The 23,515-nt window shown below is 36.5% G+C and overlaps 1 protein-coding gene across 4 annotated transcripts in view; it reads right to left on the bottom strand.

Moving 5' to 3' along the window:
* The window catches only part of LRRC7 (leucine rich repeat containing 7), a 573,404-nt gene that overhangs the window by 193,492 nt on the left and 356,397 nt on the right, over positions 1–23,515 (bottom strand). For all 4 annotated transcript variants that reach the window (XM_059138593.1, XM_059138591.1, XM_059138595.1 and 1 more), the window contains exon 8: positions 8,945–9,008. In XM_059138593.1, coding sequence (XP_058994576.1) covers positions 8,945–9,008 — 64 coding nt within the window. The remainder of the gene's footprint in view (positions 1–8,944; positions 9,009–23,515) is intronic.

Below are 23,515 nucleotides of genomic sequence, written 5' to 3'. Positions count from 1 at the left end.
TATCATTCTCAATGGAGAAAAACTGAAAGCTTTTCCGCTAAGGTCAGGAACACGGCAGGGATGTCCATTATCACCACTGCTATTCAACATCGTACTAGAGGTCCTAGCCTCAGCAATCAGACAACAAAAGGAAATTAAAGGCATCCAAATCGGCAAAGAAGAAGTCAAATTATCACTCTTCGCAGATGATATGATACTATATGTGGAAAACCCAAAAGACTCCACTCCCAAACTGCTAGAACTTATACAGGAATTCAGTAAAGTGTTAGGATATAAAATCAATGCACAGAAATCAGTTGCATTTCTCTACACCAACAGCAAGACAGAAGAAAGAGATATTAAGGAGTCAATCCCATTTACAATTGCATCCAAAACCATAAGATACCTAGGAATAAACCTAACCAAAGAGACACAGAATCTATACTCAGAAAACTATAAAGTACTCATGAAAGAAATTGAGGAAGACACAAAGAAATGGAAAAATGTTCCATGCTCCTGGATTGGAAGAATAAATATTGTGAAAATGTCTATGCTACCTAAAGCAATCTACACATTTAATGCAATTCCTATCAAAGTACCATCCATCTTTTTCAAAGAAATGGAACAAATAATTCTAAAATTTATATGGAACCAGAAAAGACCTCGAATAGCCAAAGGGATATTGAAAAAGAAAGCCAACGTTGGTGGCATCACAATTCCGGACTTCAAGCTCTATTACAAAGCTGTCATCATCAAGACAGCATGGTACTGGCACAAAAACAGACACATAGATCAATGGAACAGAATAGAGAGCCCAGAAATAGACCCTCAACTCTATGGTCAACTAATCTTCGACAAAGCAGGAAAGAATGTCCAATGGAAAAAAGACAGCCTTTTCAATAAATGGTGCTGGGAAAATTGGACAGCCACATGCAGAAAAATGAAATTGGACCATTTCCTTACACCACACACAAAAATAGACTCAAAATGGATGAAGGACCTCAATGTACGAAAGGAATCCATCAAAATCCTTGAGGAGAACACGGGCAGCAACCTCTTCGACCTCTGCCGCAGCAACATCTTCCTAGGAACAACGCAAAAGGCAAGGGAAGCAAGGGAAAAAATGAACTACTGGGATTTCATCAAGATCAAAAGCTTTTGCACAGCAAAGGAAACAGTTAACAAAATCAAAAGACAACTGACAGAATGGGAGAAGATATTTGCAAACGACATATCAGATAAAGGACTAGTGTCCAGAATCTATAAAGAACTTAGCAAACTCAACACCCAAAGAACAAATAATCCAATCAAGAAATGGGCAGAAGACATGAACAGACATTTCTGCAAAGAAGACATCCAGATGGCGAACAGACACATGAAAAAGTGCTCCATATCACTCGGCATCAGGGAAATACAAATCAAAACCACAATGAGATATCACCTCACACCAGTCAGAATGGCTAAAATCAACATGTCAGGAAATGACAGATGCTGGCGAGGATGCGGAGAAAGGGGAACCTTCCTACACTGTTGGTGGGAATGCAAGCTGGTGCAGCCACTCTGGAAAACAGCATGGAGGTTCCTCAAAATGTTGAAAATAGAACTGCCCTATGACCCAGCAATTGCACTATTGGGTATTTACCCTAAAGATACAAATGTAGTGATCCAAAGGGACACATGCACCCGAATGTTTATAGCAGCAATGTCCACAATAGCCAAACTATGGAAAGAACCTAGATGTCCATCAACAGATGAATGGATCAAGAAGATGTGGTATATATACACAATGGAATACTATGCAGCCATCAAAAGAAATGAAATCTTGCCATTTGCAACAACGTGGATGGAACTAGAGCGTATCATGCTTAGCGAAATAAGTCTAGCAGAGAAAGACAACTATCATATGATCTCCCTGATATGAGGAAGTGGTGATGCAACATGGAGGCTTAAATGGGTAGAAGAATAAATGAAACAAGATGGGATTGGGAGGGAGACAAACCACAAGTGACTCTTAATCTCACAAAACAAACTGAGGGTTGCCGGGGGGAGGGGATTGGGGAGAAGGGGGTGGGATTATGGACATTGGGGAGGGTATGTGATTTGGTGAGTGCTGTGAAGTGTGTAAACCTGGTGATTCACAGACCTGGGGATAAAAATATATGTTTATAAAAAATATATGTTTATAAAAAATAAAAAATTTAAAAAAAAAAAAAAGATGTAGTATATATACATGGAATATTATTCAACCATAAAAAAGAATGAAATCTCACCACTTGAAACTACATGGATAGCTCACAAGAGTATAATGCTAAGTGAAATAAGTCAGTCAGAGAAAGACAAATACTATATGATTTCACTCATATGTGGAATTTAAGAAACAAAACAAATGAGCAAAGGGGAAAAAAGAGAGACAAACCAAGAAACAGACCCTTAACAAACTAATGAATAAACTGATGGTTGCCAGGAGAGGGGCGAATTGGGAGACGAGTGAAATAAGTGATGTGAATTAAAGAGCACACTTATGATGAGTGCTGACTAATATATAGAACTGCTGAATGACTGTATTGTACACTTGAAACTAGTAGAATATTGTATGTTAATTATACTGGAATTAAAATTAAAAACTTAATAAAAATAATAAAATGATACATATTAATATCTTAAAAATCCTCTATATAATTTACAGCATTAACAGATGAAGAAGAAAAAACATTATCATCAGAAAAAAATGTTATGGAGTTTGGCATCTTCTCATGATAAATTTTCTCAGTACTGCAGAAATAGGAAGGTACGATCTGGACTCAAGAGTATCTATGCAAAACTTATAGTAAAGAATATTCTTAATAACAAAATATTTAATGCATTCATATTAATATCATAAATCAGACAGTAACATTGCTTCTAGTCAACTATTCTCAGATTATTTGATTACCTACACAGAAATCTCTAATCTATAGACCAATTATTTATATAAATAAGAGGGTTTAGATGGTAAGAAGTATAAATTTAAAAAATTAAGTGGGTTACTATATACCTGCAATAAAACATTGGGACTATAAGTTTTGAAAATGTACATTTATAACTACAACAAAATGATGAAGTACTTAGAAATAAACTAAAAATGTATAAAGCCTTTTTTGAAGAAAATTTTAAAACTTCACTGAAAGATATTAAAATGGACAAATGGAGATATGGCATGCATAGAGACTCAATATCATAAAAATATCAATTCACCATAAATCAATGAAAATTAATTTATAGAATCAATAAATTTCTAATAAAATCCCAATGACATTTTTTCCCTTTTAAAGAACTTCATAAACTAATTCTAAAATTTATACAAAAACTAAGTGTCCAGATGCCCGAGTTGTAGAGATTTACTCTATCAAATATCAAAAACATTGTGTTACTTAAGATGGTGTGATTTTTGGCACCCAGATCATAAACTAACCAATGAAGCACGTAACCTTATGAATATATGGAAATCATATTTCGTTAAGAGGTTGCATTCATTCATGGGGAAAGGCAGGGCTGCTTATAAATGTTGCTTGGAAAACTATCTTTTCAGAAAAAAATAATACATTCGATGTAAAATAATTAAGCCCAGATGGAACTACACCTGACTATACATAATGAAACCTTCAGCCTTTTAGAAGAAAACATGTGAAAAGATCTATTTGACTTTGGGGAGGCAAGAACTTCTCAAGCAAGACACAAAATATGCTAGGCATAAAAAAAAAAGTATGCATTTTATTACATTACAATTAAGAACCTCAGGTCATCATGAGACACCAAGAAGAAATGAAAAAGAAAACTGCAGAGACTGGGAGGAAGTATCTGTAGCACATATAACCAACAGCAGATTGGCATCTAGAGTATATAATAGATCTCGGTACATCTACAGGGAAATAGCATCCAATAGCAAAAATACATAAACGGGCATTTCACAGAAGTGGAAACACAAACTGCCACCAATATATGGAAAAAGCACCAGTCTCAGAAGGGATGAGGGATAGGCAGATTCTGGTCACAATGAGATGCTACTGTCAGCCATTATACTGGAAAAAATATGAAGGCTGATAATATAGTGTGGACGAAGATGTGGAACTTGGGGGCTCTTATACAGAGCTGGTAAATAAATACAACTGTTTTGAAAAAAAACACATTATTTTTCAAGTTGAATATGTGCACAATTAATGACTGGGAAATTCTACTTCTAAACATATATGCCTTAGAGAAATTCTTATAGGAATATTTATAGTAGCAATGTAACAAAAAACTGGACAAAAATGATTGTGAAGAAAAAAGTAAATAAGTTGTAGTATAGTCATATTTTTAGAAAGCCCGAGAACAAGCAAAATGGAACTGCAATATTTAGACATACATATAAATGTAGGGTATGTTAAATGTAATTCAGGATCGTACTTGTCTCTGGGAATGAGGCAGAATTAGGTAAGAGCCTACAGGTAGCAGTATAGGACTGGTGATACTCTAGTTCATAAAAATATGGCAGTGGGTTCACAGAGACGCATTTTATTATGTTTTATAACTTAAACATATACTACATATATCATTTTATATGTATCACATTTGATATAATGAAATTTCAAACCTCTCTGATTGCACTCTTTTCTCTTAAGTTTGAATTTCAATTCACTATTTATTTTTTGGGTTCTATTTGACAGTCTTCCTAATTCAGCTGCAGAGAAAACTTCTAAAACATAATATTTGTAAGGAATTTATTTGAATTTGATCATCATGCATTAATATAAAATAGAATGCATCCTAGAATTCCAATTTGGTAAACAGAACTACCTCTATAAAAACACCTAGAACCAGTACGTATTATGCAGCAGTTACAGCGCAATTTCAAATCTCACTTCCCTGACCTCCCTCCACTCCAACAGCAGGAGATCAAGAAATCCGGCCTTTCCTGGGATCCTCCTCCCCAGTCATTCCTTTTAGGAGTGTTTTTGTGGCAGAGAGGTGTGTAGAGACCAGGAAACCTCCCACATTACAGAAGCTTCTGGTCCAGTGACAACCACTCTCTGTTTCCCTTCACCGCTGCCAACCATGTCACTCTCCATGCTGCTGCCAGCCGGCTAGAAGCCATGCCAGCCTCCATTGCGTGGCTGCACCCTGAGCACACACACACCACTTTGCAGTCCACTCTTGGCCTCCTCCTGGCTCAGCGCTTTTCTCTTTCTGGTTTGCAAAGAAGCTTTCTTGTTTTGTTTCTTAGAGCTGACACTTGATGAAGGTTCCTGTGATAGATTTTGGGGGCTCTGAGTGACACTTTCCTTATTATCCTTCAATACTGGGAGGGGATAGGGAAGGGAATGAGAGGCTGGGAGCTGGAAGTTGGGGCCTGATTATGGGGATGGTCATGTGTCCCTCTGTTCCTGGATCCACCGATCCCTTCTTTCTCCAGGCTCTGCTGCTCAGTCGGCTTCGTTTTCCAGTATTCTCTCTCATGGTGATTTGCTCAGGGGGCCTTCGTATTTCCACTACCAGTGCTTAATTGAATACGACTCTTACTTCATTGGATAGATCTATATATACCTAAAATACACACCTATCACAGGGCTCCTGGGGCCCATAGCAACCACCGAATCTGTTTTAGGGTCCCTGACCATTCTATGATTTTGGAAAGCTTCTGATTATTCTGTGACAGTTAGAAGGCTGTCTACCCAGAGTTTTACAGAGGAGTTTTGAGAACTGATGCTACCCAATGCATCAACCTAATATTTCCCATCTCTGACCTGGCCCTGAATAATACTCATTTGAGCTAACCAAAAAGAAAATGGTGGTGGTAGGGGAAGAATATACCAAAAGTATCAATAATGGTTATAAGGGGAGAGATCATGGATGACTTTTAGTATAATTTTTACAATTTTTTTAAACTTTTTAAATTTAAAAAAAATGGACATGTGTTAATTTTATATTGACAAAAACAAGCCACAAAATAAAAAACCTCTGAGAATCCATCATGTTCTCAGAACTTTGCCCAGTATTTTCTGGTGGTTACTGCTGTTAGAAATGTAAAATAATTCTCTCTGTTTAGAATCTTTCATTAAGACAGAGGCATCCTTAGGTAGATCTTTCTACTTCAAACCTAATTTAGGATATTTACATTGAGTCTCAAGCAATGAAACTTCTGTTCTTTTTATTAGACTTTCACCGTGTAAAATTTTTTTGGGACTTATTATCATCTTCTCCCCATATCTGTCTCTTTAGAATGTCACACAAAATGAATTCTCTAACAGTAATCTCCTAGGCGTTAATACCTAGTTATAGAATGGAACTTATCCCCTTCCGTACACATGACATTGTTTCTGGAGGCCTCTTATCAAAGCAAATTCTCTTATTTTCTTATTAAAAGTTGTTACTTTCAGAGAAACAATAGATAGTCCCACACATATGACTAATAAAAGCCAGACATCTGATTAAAGTGAATGACAGAAATGTGAAATTCCATAATTATACTCCCCAACTCTCCTCCCTGCTGCCAATGCCGAGTAACTCAGTATCATTGAATAAGTAGTCCAGGAACAAATGAAAAACTTTCTTCTTTTTCTTTTTTTTTTTAAGAGACTTGCTTTGTGACTAGCATGGAATATTGGGAGTTCAAAAACAAACAAACAAAAAATGTTTCTCCTCAATGATGATTTCTTAGATACCATAAAGCATGAGTTATTATGTTTTTTAAGGTTATTTTTACTATGTCTGCTTTCAAAAATGTGTAAATATATCCTACTCATCTTTTTGTTCCACATATTTATAGATTTGATTTCCAAAGTCATATACCTGACAGAATCAAAAATTCATAGAAATATATATTGAGTGTTTATTATAGATTCTATTGCACGGAATTTTCCCCAAAAGCCTATGAGCCCAATAGCTTTTATACCCTTATTTTATTGAAGAGGACACTGAGGATAGAGAGTGAGCTATAGACCAACTGTACCTGGCTAGCTAGTGACAGAACTGAGAGTCAAACCTCAGTTGTCTGAATCCACGGTCCATGTTCTTATAACCACTAAACCTAGCTCCTGGGCAGATTGTAGCTTCTTAACAACTGATTTCTAAACTCCCAGTACAAAACAGTTTTGCCATAGCTATTCTCTACCCTTACCAATCTATCTACCTATATTATTAATAAGTGTCTACCTTAAAAAAGCCTGAGGTACATTGGGTTATGTACTGAATCATTTTGCCCTCTTATCCGTGTTGAGGTCACCTTGAAAACTGCCCTATAACAAAATTGAGTGCATCCAAAATAGGGCAAACCTGGTGGTATGATGTAACAGGAGGAAGGAGGCTCCAGAGTCCATTTTCCCTGGGCCTCAGTTTGCACATCATGTGCACTCTCAGAGCCTGCATGTGGGCTACAGGGTCACTAATGTATTAAGTATCAAATTAGAGAGGTATCTTCACAACAGAAACTGGGGATGGATGACATGCCTGACGCTGGAGAGGAGACAAGATACAGACTAATAGATCTAACAGACAATGACAGCTGAGTGGTGACACTGCCAGCAAGGGGGGAGCCGGCTGGTACTCATGGGGAGTAGTACATGAGCCCAAAGAACTGACTATGGTTTCAAAATTCCAGATTTAACTTAAAGGGCAGGATCAGATGCAGACATCAGGCCAGAGGCCAGCATGGCTGGCAGCACACTTCTGCAAGCCAGGCTGAGACCAGGGAGCCCCTTTCTTCAGAAAGATGTATAGCCTCCTTTGTACATGCCTAAATTCCATGTTATGAACAGAGGCAAGGGAAGATACGAAGATACATGACAGAATTGTTATGCAAAAAATATGAACACAACCCAAAGGGAACTTCTTAAATCAGACTATACTTTTAATTTCAGAAGAATAATTATCAGCTTTTACTCTCAAGGAACAGCTGATAGAGGCTTGGATAATAATGGCCAGATTAGTTATGGTCAAAGGCAAACACATCTTTGCACATTCAAGATGAAGTATGGATTATACCATGTACACTGGCATTTACTGAGAATCCCTTTTTTCCAGGCCCTGCACATGCATTATCTCATTTAGTTCTCACACAAACCCTCTAAAGGAGGAGCCATTATAATTTCCGTTTTAGAGAAATCGAAAAAGAGACTTTGAGAGGTTAAGTAATTTGCCTAAGGTCACATTATTAGCAACACAGCTGGGAGAGAATAGTTGATTACTTAATTAAATGTTTTAATTTAAAAATAGTTAAAATACATTTTAGATGAATTGCATTTCTAAAATTTGAAGATGTTCAAGAGGAGACTTCTGAATTATAAAGAGTCTACTTATGAAGGACTCTTTGCTTTCTAATTTGCATTTGAGATTTTGGTCTGCAGGCATATTTTAAAGAAAACTTAAGCCTGAAAGGAGCAGTCAGAATTCTGTCAATTTTGGTGGCAACGAGATCAAAATATGTGTTCACTAGAAAGAAACTTTCAGTACAATTGTAAATAGAAGGTCTTTAACCCCTTCTCTCCACTAAGGAATTCTCAAAGGCAGAAGTCTTCAAGGTATGAACTTCGAGTTAATCAAGTCTTTAACTCTTGTCCAACAACATAAAAGCTGTGTAAATTGGTGACCACTTTGAGCTCATTTCCATAAAGTTAACATGGCAACATGTCAAATAAGGGTTAAATGAGATAATATATGTGACATACTGAACTTGGTGCCTGCTCCTATCTGGTGCTCAAAACTGTCAATTTGCATCTGCTTACCTCGGCTGCTTCTCTCTCTTCCTCTCTTTTTTTGTGAATCTAACACTCTCTAGTTCTCTATGGTTTATCATATAGTAAAACAATCACTTTATATCCCGGGTTTCATTTTATTTTTATATTTCAAAATGCAAATGTGCACTTGGATAATTCAATACCTGGGGTTATAGAGACAAAAGAAATAATCTCCTATAGCGTATTTATAAAGTTTAGAAAATGCATTTGCTTACCAGTTCACTGAATTCATTATTGCCTAGGTCAAGTCTTTCCAACTGGGCCAGTTTGTGCATTGACCTATAACAGATGGAGAAAAATACTATTGTCAGGCAGTCCATGACACATTGCTCCAAAAGACATTCCATCCACTCCCTGTCAGATTTACCTGGCTTTATAGTGCACAGAAATGGGAGTATTTTATAGAGAGGCATAAACTGCAAATATATAACAATATATGCAAACTGCCACCTGCTTTTCATATTTCCAAAAGCCAATCTATGGTAGGAATACAGAGCTGGTTGCTTAAAACAAATCCAGAAAGCTTGTAAATATCTATACCAGTAGGAGGTATAGGGCGGGTCCACAACATCTACATTTTTAAGAATTTTCACACATTTGGGAACCAATGGGTGAAACCAATTCTCAGCAAAGCATTCTAAAACCCCACAATGGGGCCTTCATTTTATCATCAATCTTGTCATTTTCTACTTCCCTAAATAAACTTCTGTTATAGACAGTTTCTTGGATTCATTGTCTCCTAAAGATTTTGGCTGGGATACATCTCTGTAAAACAGTAAAACCTTTAGCAAGAGTTGGTGCCAAAACCAGAGGTACATTGGCCTGTGCCACATGTAATCAGCACTTTTTAAGCCATTCTCAAGTACAGCATACCATGTAAGAAAAGAGAGTGTTTTTCTGAGTTCCAAGATGTTTTTATCCTCCCACTAAGCAGAATGCTATCCTTAAGTCCTGACTATACAGAAATTCAGGAGGCATCACTGACTCAAACCTTGGAAATTTTAGTTCCTTTATCTTTAAAATGGCTACTGTAACTATTTCATAGTTTGTGTGTGTGTGTCTGTGTGTTTTTCAACATTAAAATACTATATAATACAGACACTGTCAGGCACTCAGAAACGCAAACCTGTGTGTACTCGTTGTTCATTCAGCAACTATTATTGAAAGATTATGCACCAGGCAATCTTCTGGAGTTTGGAGGACAGCAGTAAACAAACTCTTTACTCTTTACTCAAGAACAAAAACTCTTGCCCAAAGGGATTTCACATGGCATTGGTGGGAGAATTACAATAAATTACAAAAAATAATTAAGTATAAGTACTAAAATAAGTATAATAGAATAATATAAGTGCTATGGTGAAAACTTCACAGAAGAGAGAGATATGAAGAATGGATATGGGGGATTGTAATTTTTAATAGGCAGATCCAGCTAAGGCCTTATTAAGAAAATAAAATTTGAACCAGCTCCTACAGGAAATGAAAGAACATACTAGTGCATAAACTTTAAAGCAGGAATTTGTTGCTTCTTTGAAGACATTCTAGAAGACTGTGTGACTAAAGCAGAGTGAGAGATGGGGGGAGTAAAGAGAGGATAATGAAGAGTTAGATGATATTTGGTCTTACAGCCCCACGTTAAGATGTAGGTTTTCATTTTGACTTAAGATGAAGGGTCACTAAAAGGTTTTGATCAAGGTTGTGACTGAAGTGACTTATTTTAAAAGGATATTTGTGATTGCGGTCTTGTAAATAGACTGAGAAGGACAAAAGTGGAAGGCAGGAGATCACATACAAGGCTAATGGAAGAAGCCAAATGAGAGGAAATGGTAGCTTGGAGAAGGGTGGTGGTAGTGAGGTGATGGGAAGTGGTTGGCTTCCGAACATATTTAAGATTAGAGTTAAGTGTTCTGTTGCTGAAATGTCTGTGGGGAGTAGGAGAAAGTAAAGTCAAATATAACTAAAAAGTGTGTTTTGTTCTGAGCAACTACAAGGACGAATGAAGGTGTAATTGATGGATAAGGGAGACAGAGTAGAACAGGATTCTGAGTAGATCAGAACTTTGTTTTAAATGTTTTCCACCCCACTGCCACACCTTGCCACAAACAAAAAAGGTAAATATTCGAGGTGATGGATGTGTTAATTAACCAGATGGGAGGACTCCTTCCACAATATATGTATACATCAAATAATCACTGTGTAGACTTGGAATACCTTATACTTATTTGTCCATTATTCTTCAATAAAATTGAAGAAAAAAAATGTTGAATTTGAGATTTCGATTGTAAAGTCAAGTAGAGATGTCAAGCACGCAGTTATATACACACACCTAGAGTTCAGAGAAGTCCAGGGAAGAGAGATAATTTGAGTGTGGTTGGCAAAGAGACAGCATCACGTCTTAAGCGTCTGAGATGACTAAGTGTAGATGAGATAAGAATAGGTCTAACATGACATGAGGATGAACCAACAAAGAACACTGAGAAGTGACAAAGGACAATCAGAGGAAAAACCAGAGGAGTGTGAAATATGTGAATCAAGTAAAGAAAGTGTTTCAAGGTGAAGCAAGTGACAAAAACTGCTGATAGATTTGAGAACTGACCACTTGACTTAATAACATGATGACTGATAGTCACTCTGGGAAGATCAATTTTCTGTTTTAAGCCTTTGCTAATGACATAAATATGTTGATTTCCTATTATCTCTCAAATTTTAGGGTTATCAAGATGAAAAGTATTATTAATATTAACGAGTAGCTCATAATCTCGAGAGATATAGCTAAGACAATGGGTAATTTTTACCCAGTGGAATAAGTGTCATAGGAAGTATATGTGTAGGTTTCTAAAGAGCACAGGGAGAGGTACTTTCTCAGTGTTGGAAGTAAAAGTCTCCACTGACACCTCCTTTTGGAACACTGATCAGGCGATAAAATCAGAGGAGATGGTCTTTTTAGAAGGAAATATCAAAGGGGTGTGTTGAAAGAGATCATGGCCCATTTCAAGGAACTATAGGTTAGTAAAAACAATAAGAAGAATAGTAAGAAATAAGAAATAATATGTAGGCAGCAGTCTTATCATAAGGTCATCCATGTCAAGCCAGGGAGTGTGGTTTTAGCTTGAAGGCAATGGAAGACTTTAGAATGTAGATTGGAAGGATTTGTCAGATTTGTACTTTAGAAAGCTCACTCTGGCAGCTTCAAATGGTGTGAGAAATGGAGGGAGGATGTGCTAGGAAAGGGGCCCAATAAGACCGTCCTGAAAGGCATGTGGGATATAACTGGGGCCAGAAAGAAGACAAAGGGAATATGGATGGCACTGTGGGCAATGAAAGGTGCTCTGCTGAAGACATAGCTTGGTAATGATGATGACTGACTGGGTGTGGGAGGTAAAGGAGAGGAAGGAATTTAAAATAGTTTCGGATTGAATACGGGGAAGACTGGAATGGAATTAGAGCAAAGTGTGTGTGTGTGTGTGTGTGAGACACAGAGAGAGAGAGAGAAAGTTGGGGGTAGAGGGAGAGAGCCCAGAGCTCAGGTAAAGGTCTCGAGTGGAAATAAAAATTAAAAAATAAACAAAGGATATTTTTTGTCTATTCCACCTGAAAATTATCCCTCTTTTTTTAGTTCACATACCGTTTGTTTTCTTTTTCATGATTTACTTGATATTTACCACTTGCTTCCTTGAACTATCAGTTTTTTTCATATGTATATCCCTCCTTTCTCCACTCAGATCTTAAAATATGTTTCAAGGTGACCAGCAGGGCCTGTGTATGACACTAGTCCAAAGATGGTTTTGAAACTGTGGCCACCATTGTAAGAAGAACATCGGTCTCACCTCTTGCCAGATCTCTACCACTGAATAGGGGCTTCCAGGAAAGGGGGTGTTTGTGGTTGGGCCCCATGAAAAGAGATTTGGATTTTCTTATGAGCCTGGGAAAATCGAGGAATGGCAGATTCTTGCAAATCTTGCTCCTAGACCACACAGTCCAGTAAGAAAATGATGAGCACCAAAGCCTTGAGAGCCAATGTGAAGGAAGTAGCCATGTATGACATATGAATGAGAATCAATCAGAGGAGTAGCAGAGCCACTTGCATCAGATTTAACCATGTAGCCTTAGGCAACAAATATTCTAGTAAGAACCACCATGAGCTGAAGACCAAAGGCCTTTCCACAATTTCCTGGATTTATGAATTCAGTAGTTCTCACTGATCCCCAAGGAAAATATCACATAAGCCCGAGAATATTTTTTTTTCCCAGCTTTAGTGGTGGAAAACCAAGAAAAAATTAATTTTATTAAATAAAGAGATGGGGATGTCTTATACCTGAGTGTCCTAATAGTGACTTCTTAAATCATTCCTGGATTTCCAGGCCCCTAAACACTGTGATTATATTTATCAATATTTCTCATCTAAAACAGGGCCAGCTCAAATCTGGCACCTCTGTTTTTTTGTATGTAAAGATTTATTGGAACACAGCCATGCCCATTTGTTAGCATATTACCTATAGCTGTGTTTTTTTGTTTGTTTGTTTTTGCTTTTTTTGTTTTTTTTTTTTTACCACAGCAGTGGAACTGAATAGTTGAGACAGAGATTACAAGGATCACAGAACTCAAAACATTTCCTATTTCTGAGGGCCAACTGGCACTCAGAATTGAACACTACTCTCTAGATGTGGGCTTATTAATACAATGTATTTAAAAAAAAGAAAACCTGTTATTTCTTATCTGTATCAGTGTAGTATAAATTTGATTTCTGTTGTGAAATGATAGATAGCTGCTATGTCACTCCCAAGAATTTTTCTCTTCCTGTGCTACTTAGGCTACTACTTCTGAAACCCTCGGTTCAGAAATTCATACCTAGAAACCATTATCTTAAATGTATAACACAGTTTCCTACAATTCCTTTGCCATTCTAAATGGGCAGTATTTTTCCTTTTTCCTTGTTGTGGAACAAAAAAAGACTTCCCCATGAAGTTTTTCTGAACTTTTCTTGAAGCTTATTTAAGTTTTGTTATGTAAAATAGCATTTTTTAATCTTAATTTTATCTTGGTTTATTTTTCTGATCCTTGTTTCCATCAGTGTTTATTATTGTCACCAAAGTTTCCTTCCATTATTATGTTCTTCTATTTTCTAGTTGTCTTTTCAATACATGATTTCTTACATTTTATATCTTTAAAATGATTATACTCTTACTTCTGTTTTTTGAAGTTATCATTCAATATTAGTTCTTACATTTTTATACCTTTAAAATTGACTGCCTCTACCCACAAGATTTTAAACAGTCCATCACGGCCTACTGCTTTTCTTCTTCCTGTGGTAGTTGTTAAACTATAATTGTTCTGTCAAATTGTCCAACAAATGTTCCTTTTAGCTGAATATATGTAATGGGTTTTAAATTTCATCAGGATATAAACAAGTAAGAAGTTGTGAGAAAAAAATATATGTTTATAAATTTAAAAAAAAAAGAATGCAATAAAAATATCTGCAATCACTCTAAAAAAAAAAAAAAAAAGAAAATAGATCCATGGTATTTGGCATTAGTAGTTTCTTTGTTAGTCCTAATTCATTCACTTAACTTTGTCCTTCTTACGGCAGGCACCACATGGACATTGGCGTCACCAAGATTTCTGTGAAGTTACTAAGATTTCTGGGATGAAGAGTTTCTCAACTTGGCACTACTAACATTTTGGACAGGTAAATTCTTTGATGTAGGGGCCTACTGTGTGCACTATAGAATAGTTTAGCACATCCTACACAGTCTCTACTCCAGAAAGACTTCTTTTCTAAATGGGAATAATCTTTTAAAGAATAATTAATTCAAAGTGTTGTAAGTGCTAAAGTAAAAATATGTATAGACTGCCATAGGAGCTCAGAGGAAGGAACATCTAACAGTTCAGTAATTAGGGAAATTTTAAGGAGAGGTGACATTTCGGCTGGGTTTTAGAGAACTTTGCTATATGAATCATATATATTTACATATGTGAAAAAGAAACAATGAAAATACTAAACAATGAAAATCTAAAGCTGAGGTTCTGAGATTGTAGCTTAAATCCACAATATTAACATGTATCCTTGAAGGATATAAAAAATTTTGGTCCAAAGTGAAGAAACTCTATAAAAATTCCCTTTGCAGTTTGTTGCAGAAAACCCTATGTCCTACCCTCATGGCTGGACACAGGGACTTCTAGGATACAGCTATCTTGTGCATTGAGGGATGGTTAGCAGCATATCAGCAGCACCCTCTGCAGCTTTCACAACCAACATATTTCCACACATTGTCAAATGTTCCCTGGTTGGGAGGCAGGGTGAGGCTGGAGGGTGGGAATCGTCTCGAGGTGAGATCCACCATGTTAGGGGAATATTTCAAGTTTTTTATGTTCTCTTCTTACTGATTAGTAGGAGGGTGAACATCTTATCTTCATTTGTTTCCTCCTTACTGCACCACTGGGTTCCCCTGTGGGCTGTCCCTAAGCAGTTCGCACCAGCCTGCTTGAGGGAGGCCCTCATTTGATTATGCTCCTTCCTTACCATAAGTACCTGTGGGTCAAGGGGGAGCCTATCTCTCCATCGATTCCCTCAGGGAATCCAACTGGTGTCATTTCCCCTTACAAATGGCTGGCCTTGAAGACATGATTGCCACCATAGATGAGAGAGAACAATGTTAGGACTTGGTCACAAGTTTGGGCCACATTCTCTACTGGTAATGCCAGCAATTTGATCTTCATCTGCCTGAATCAGATATCTTCTGATTATTTAGATTCATTTGTAAGTTCACCTAGGAATTTAAAGGTGCAACTTCCAAAGTAATTGGTTGTATTAAATAATGTTAACAAGCTATGGTCCTATTAAATAAATAAAAATTGTAGAAATGCTGAAATTTCTGTGATTGTTACTTTTATCATTGCTGTTTCTCTTGACTGTAATGTTCTTCGCCTAAATCTTCTAAAAGATGGTTGCTTTTCCTCAACTCTGCTTATTTGTTTTCTCCTCACAATAGTCCATTCCCCATTACTTAAAATAAAATCTCCTTTGTACCTTCACCTTCTATGTTATTTTTCTCTTAGCACTTACCACTGAAAATATCTAATTTATTATTTAATTAAATACTTTATTTTACTTAATTAAATGTTTAATACTAAAAATTAAAATCTTTTTTGTTTGCTTACTCATTATTTTTACCCTGCTAGATTAAAACTCCATGAAAGCAAGTAACTTGTCGGTCTTATTCGCAGCATAAATAGCTTTTCAATCAGGGCTGTTTAATGAAGACATTCACCCATGCATGAATGAAGGATTCTTTATCAGTGAGAGGTTTGAGTTCCAGAATATTTACAAAGACAAACCGCTCAATTTTTATCAGGTATCTACAATTAATTAACAGTTGCCAAGGAAGCAGCTACAATTAATTAACAGTTGCCAAGGAGATATTCTGATAGGTCTGTTTCAACAAATACCATAATGAACATACCTTAGCACCTTTATTATGAACTATGAATGATGATAAATACAGATAAAGCTGAGGTTCACTAGTCTCTGGATATGTAAATCTTGTGTTAAGTTGACTTAAGGACATTTCTAATAATAAGGGTGTTTTTGAAATTCAAATAATAAAAAATTATTTTGTGAAATATTTAGGTAAGTTTTTTGCACTTTTGAACATCTGAAACTTAACAACAAAACTATAAATGTGGAGTACTTGAGGGCATGGAGTCTGGATTCGGACTACCTGGGTCTGTATCCTGATGCTACCATTCATTAGCTGTTTGATTTTGACACATTAAAGCACACATTTCCACTCAGTTCTCTCATTCTGTAATAATCCCTACTTCATAGAGTTGTGATGATTAAAAGATCTAATGTAGGAAAAGCACATAGATGGTGCCTGGTATGTGGTAAAAGCTCTATAAGAGTTAGCTATTAAAATAGGGAAGGTTTTCGGAGTTGGAAATAACTTAAGAGATTTTCTAGGTCAGAGTTTTCTAAAGTTTTCTTAAGGATTTATAGATGTTGCATGATTTAAAAAAATTTTTGGATGTCCAGGACATTTTGGCAAAGCTTGCTAAAAATGTTAAATGGAATATATCTTGAAATCTGGGATGTGAAACCTCCAGATTTTTCATAATTCCAGTAAAATTAATGGACAGTGTTATATTAGTTTCAGGTACACAATTAGTGATTTAACAATTCTATACATTACTCTGTGCTCGTCATAAGTCTACTCTTAATCCCCCTCTTCTATTTCATCCATCCCAACCCCTGCCTTTCCTCTGGTAACCTTGGTTTGTTTGGTACATTCAAGAGTCTGTTTTGTTTGCTTCTTTTTTTTTTTTCCCCCTTTTGTTTCTTGAATTCTACATGCTAGTGAAATCATATGGTATTTGTCTTTCTCTGACTGATTTATTTCACTGATACCTCCAGTTTCGTTCTTTCTTCTTAAGATTATTTTAGCTATTTGAGGTCTTTTGTGGTTCCATACAAATTTCAAGATCATTTGTTCCACTTCTGTGAAAAATCCTATTGGTATGCTGATAGGGATTGCATTAAATCTGTAGGTCACTTTGCATAGTATGCACATTTTAACATTTGTTCTCTCAATCTATGAGCATGGAATATCCTTCCATTTGTTTATGCCATATTCAAATTCTTTCAATGTTTTTATAGTTTTCACTGTACGGATCTTTCACTTCCTTGGTTAAGTTTATTCCCAGATATTTTATTATTTCGGTGCAATTGTAAATGACATTGTTTTCTTAATTTCTCTTTCTGCTACCTCTTATAGTGTATAGAAATGCAACAGATTTCTGTATATTGTTTTTGTATCCTGTGACATTCCTGAAATCATTTATCAATTCTAGTCATTTTTTGAAAACTTTAGGGCTTCCTATATATTATATCATGTCACCTGCAAATAGTAAAAATTTTATATCTTATTGGCAGTACTTCTCAGATGAAATGTACAAAGGTTCATTGTGATTCTCCAACAGATGCAACTAATTTAGACTTTTTCCTGTCTATGTGACCAAGGGACATTTATTTTTTCTTTCTTACAGACTAGGAGCATACTTTGAAAAATTTCTTGTTGCAGATGATGGAATTGAATTCTTGTCCATGAAAACACAGGGCTAGGCATATTTAAATAACTTATTTGAATATTTAAATGTGATCAGATCATCTTCATTTATCTGCTTGAAATTCTGACCTGTTAGACTCTATACCTCAGCTCTCAATATTCACTTTAAGCTCTCTTTCCATTTCTCTGGACTGACTTACATATTTTCCTTAAAGACCACACTGTTTTTTGCCATTTGACCTTATGTTCCATAACTTCAGTAAAGGGATAGGCTCACTTCTCACTAGAGGAGAAATGGTGACTTATTCAAGGTCACATGGACAGTTAGTAAAATGGCTGACTAAGAATAATAGAGTCATTCTTTTCCCAGCACTGGGCAGTCATCTATATCTGCCCTGAAATATTTAGATTAACCATTGTTTAAATATGAATGTTTGTATGAAAAGCATATCCTCTACAGGTCCCTATAGTCTCTGTTAAGGGCCAGCAAACTTTTTATGTAAAGGGCCAGAATGGAAGTGTTTCAGACTATATGATCTCTGCTTCAACTACTCATTTCTGCACTGTAGTGCAAAAGTAACAACAGATAATATGTTAACACATGGACATGGCTTTGTTTCAATAAAGGTTCATTTATAAAAAACAGGGATGCCAAATTTGGACCTTAAGCCACAGTTTCCCAACCGCAGGTCTATATTGCTCTTCACAAACTCACATATAGATGGTTTTATGGGTTTTCGATTTAATTCTGGTCCCTAAAAACAGTGAAGTTTTCAAACCCTTGAATGTAAATATGATAAATTAAATTAAGAACTGAGAATATTAGGGAATTTCCAATAGATAACTATTTATATTAATTAACTACTTGAAATTTTCATTTCTTAGTATATATGCTACTGGAATCCAGGGACATTTGTTCTTAAGACTGTCATTTTGGTTGCACTTATGAAAATTAAATCCTTACTAGCATGTTATTACTTTGTAAATTTACCCAATTGCAAATCTGGAAAAAGATTCTAACTGAAGTGGAATTTTCCAATGATGGAAAATAATGTAATATCTTGGTGCATCTGCATACAGTGTATGATTTTCTTTTTATCAGATGCAGAGGTTTTATTTATTTAAATGTACAATTACCCCTGAAGCCACATAAAGTTGGCAGGACTATTGTTTCCCCATAAATTCCCAATGTAGTAACTTAGGTTTGCTGACTCTTGCAGAATTCAGCCAATTTTTGGCATGGGTTTATGCATCCCAGCTTTTAACTTGTTTTTCAAATGTGCCCAAACACTCTGTCTAATTAGTGGCTATTCATGGCACAAGGATAGGAAAACTCCTCTCCGTTGTTCATGTCCAATGTTTCTCTCTTATTGAAATAGGAAAAGAAAATTACCTTTCCATTTTGCTTAATCTCTGTCTTATGTTTAGTGAACATTTGTATTTTACAATTTAGACCTGCCAAGTTAGCAACAACATCATTCCCTTGTTTATGATTTCTTTTTAAATGACCCTCATATTAAAAATTTTTGAAAAAAATCATTCTTACAGGATAGGTACTAAACACTGGAAGGCCTAGGAATTGACATTCTTTAGAAAGGCAACTATGGGGGTGCCTGGGTGGCTCAATGGGTTAAGCGTCTGCCTTTGGCTCAGTCATGATCTCAGGGTCCTGGGATTGAGCCCCGCATCGGGCTCCCTGCTTGGCGGGAAGCCTGCTTTCCTCTCTCTCTCTCTGCCTGCCTCTCTGTCTATTTGTGATCTCTCTGTCAAATAAGTAAATAAATCTTAAAAAAAAAAAAAGAAATGCAACCATGGGCCCAACTTATTTTGAAGAAAGATAAAGTTATTATCTTTACAAAACAGGAAAAATTAAAATATAGTGTTTGATGGCAGATAAAACATAATTTCTATGATCAAATGTATTATATAAAAATTCTGCCTTAATTATTACTATACCTTAAACCAATGTCATAGCTATAAGTTTTATTGCTTCCCATCATTGCAATTCAACTTCCTCCTACGAATGAGAACAGCAAAATGCTAAACTGGCTTCCTGGAATTTTCCAGATGGATATGTAGCCAAACTAAACATCTATTACTTTGTCAAAGAATACTGGGAATACCATTTTTTAGACACATTTGTTAATAATTCTCATTTAGGATATTCTTCCCTGCAGTGTTTAAATTATTAGAATAAACATTTGAAATATGTAATTGACATAAAGCTGTCACATATTTTGAGCATTTCCTTTGGAAATATATTTTCCTTATAAACATTCAACATTTAAAGGCTAATGTTGATTTTATGATGACTTATTGGAAAAATTCTTTCTTGTAATTACTTAATTCTATTTCAGTGCAGAACATGAAAGAGATTCTGTATGAAGAAATAGTCCCTTAAGTAGCATCTCAAGAGTACTTCTAGTTTATACAGTAAGGAATACTTGTCCAGTAAAATAGATTAAAGTGAAAACAACTATAAGGACGGCAACTGGCTATATAGGACAAATTCTGCACTGTTCCTTTCAGTGAAGTTTGCTTAGGTAAAGGAGAGACCCACATTTCATTCTTCTTATTCTCTACAGTCTACTTGGACTTATAATCACAACTAATCATTTATTCATTCTTTACATGAATTTTCTCACTGGCCCAAAATTATTGGGCATTCCTAACTCACAACAGTGCAGAAAGATGTAATGTACTTGTAAGGTTTTTTTGAGCTCTTTGTGAGGGAAAGGCACCATATAAGCAAGAACTATGACAATTATCTCTGCGGATGGCTACCTGTTGGAACTGACACTTCTAGTTTGCACTGCCACAGTCCAATCAAAATGTTATGGAGAACAGAATCAGCTATGAGGGTGCTCATCTTCACTGCCATATAATTGCAGCCTGCATTGTATGGTTATGAAGAGATTTTGAAGACTACTGAAAAAATACTTAGGAAGGCATTAGCTATTTTAACACTCTTAGAGATAACTGAGCAGGGAACAACAATGACACGTTATTTGCCTAAGAGATTTCTTTAACACATACACATGTGTGTGTGCATGTGCATGCATGCGCACACACACAACACACACACTATTCAGGCTCATAGTTTCCTGGCTATACTTCATAGAAAAATTTATCACTGGTTATACTGAATTTTCTAGATATTAATTCATGAATTTTTAAGAAAATTCATGTACTTTTACATAAACTTGGCCTTAGTTTATTGATACCCTGATGTATAATATGGATGGCTGTAACCCTGCCATGAAGGTGTCAGAGAATTTTAACTTCAGAGGATAAAAGCCTTTGAAAATAATCTTCCAAGTTAGCCATGGCTGGCAATTAATCCCAAACAACTGTCATTATCCTCCTCCCTCTTCCTTGCCAGCAGTATCTGCTCTGCATCAGAGACTGGAAATGCCAGATAATCACTAGGCACACCTCCTATGAAGCTAGGAAATGAACACATGACTCAGTTTTGGCCATTAGCTCAGGAAGAGAAGGAGGAGAGATTATGGGGTTGATTGCTGAAGGAGATTCTGAGAAAAATATTCCTCATTGATTTAAAAAAGAGAGCTGAAGGAGTAAGATGGTGGAGAAGTGGGAGACCGAGTTATAATCAGAGCCCAGGAGTTCAGCTAGTTACCAAACCATTCTGAACACCTACAAACTCAACAGGAGACTGAAGAGAAGAAGAGCAGCGATTCTAGAAACAGAAAATCAACCACTTTCCAGAAGGTAGGACGTGTGGAGAAGTGAATCCCAAGTGATGGGAAGATAGACTGTGCGGGGAGGGGCTGGCTCCTGGCAAGTGTTAGAGCAGCTGAGCACAAAATTGGAATTTTTAGAAGTTGGCTCCTCTGAGGTACTTTGCTCCAGAGGCTAAGTGAGGGCTGGAGCCCTTGTGGGGACAGTATGGTCTCAGGACCCATGGGGACACAAAAAGACCAGGGGTGTCTGAGTGTGACAGAGCTCCCAGGTGTCAGACTGGGGAAGCTGGCTATAGACACAGAGCTGAGCAGTGGGCTCTCAGCTCAGAATTACCTTAATCCATAATCCAAGGCACAGTTGGGCTAGTGCTCTTTGAGCAGGGACCTCACAAGCTGCAGATCTGGGGAGACCCCCTCCTTTCTCCAGGTGCAGGAGCACACTGCAGGAATCTGTTGGGTTTGGAGACTCCAAATGGGGGCATGCGACAGAGGTAGAAATGTTTGGTCATAGGCTGGGTGAGCTCAGAGTGCGGATGGAAACCAGGGAGCTGGGAGGGATTGACTGCTTTTCTCTGAGGGCACACTGAGGAGTGAGGTTTGAGCATTTGCTTCCTATGGGGTGAGAGATTGGGAGGTCACTATTTTCATTCCCATCCTTCAAAGCTGTACAGAAAGTGTTCAGGGAACAAAAGCTACGGGGGAACCCAAGTAGATTATTTAGCCTGGCCCCTGGCAAGGGCAGTACATTTCCACCTTGGGCAAAGACATTTGAAAATCACTGCAAAAGGCCCCTCCCCTAGAAGATCAACAAGAACATCCAGCCAAGACCAAGTTCACTAATCAATGAGATCTCCAATCAGAGAACTCCAGGGCTAGGGTAAAGCAACACACAGAATTCATGGCTTTTTCTCCCATGATTATTCACTCTTTCAAAGTTAAATTTTATAAATTTCATTTTTTTCTTATCATACTTTTAAATTATTTCTCTTTCCTATTTTAATATTTTTAACTATTTTATCTTACCAATACCTTTTTGAAAATCTTTTAAAATTTTCATTGTTATAGTCATATTTTATGCTTTCATTGTATTTAACCTTATTTTTTGTATATATGTGGGGTTTTTTTTCTTTCAAATTTTGAGATAAGTGATACCATAAGATGAAACAAAAGTAGAATAATTGGGATCCCAGAAGAAAAAGGGGGAGTATATTGGAGCAAATTATAGCAGGGAAATTCCCTAATTTGGTGAAGGGAAGAAGCATCAAAATCCAGGAGGCACAGGGAATCCCCCTCAAAATCAATAAAAATAGGTCCACACCCTGTGATCTAATGGTAAAACTTACAAGTCTCAGTGACAACGAGAAAATCCTGAAAGCAGCGTGGGACAAGAGGTGTGTAACATACAATAGGAGAAATATTAGATTGGCAATAGACTTACCCACGAGAACTGGCAGGCCAGAAAGAACTGGCATGATATATTCAGAGCATTAAATGAGAAAAATATGCAGCCAATAGTATATATAGCTAGGCTGTCAATGAAAATAGAATGAGAGATAAAAAGTTTCTAGGACAAACAAAAATTAAAAGAACTTGCAAACACCAAGCTAGCCCTACAGGAAATATTGAAAGAGGTCCTCTAAGCAAAGAGAGCCTAAAAGCAAGAGACCAGAAAGGAACAGAGACAAAATTATACAAAAACAGTAACCTTAAGGGCAATAGAGACAATATACAATAACAGTCACCTTAAGGACAATATAATGGCATTAAATTAATATCTTTCAATAGCTACCATGAAAACAAATGGGCTAACTGTCCCAATCAAAAGACACAGGGTATCAGAATGAATTGAAAAACAAGACCCATTAATATGTTTTCTACAAGAAACTCATTTTAGACCCAAACACATCCAGATTTGAAGTGAGAGGGTGGAAAACAATTTACCATGCTAATAGACATCAAAAGACAGCTGGGGTGACAATCCTTATAGCAGATAAATTAGATTTAAGCCAAAGACTATAATAAA

This window comes from Mustela lutreola, chromosome 10 (assembly GCF_030435805.1).
Source record: "Mustela lutreola isolate mMusLut2 chromosome 10, mMusLut2.pri, whole genome shotgun sequence".
In the NCBI taxonomy this organism is placed as follows: domain Eukaryota; kingdom Metazoa; phylum Chordata; class Mammalia; order Carnivora; family Mustelidae; genus Mustela; species Mustela lutreola.
Note: the sequence above shows the minus strand (reverse complement) of the source record. Positions and strands in the feature narration are given on the sequence as shown.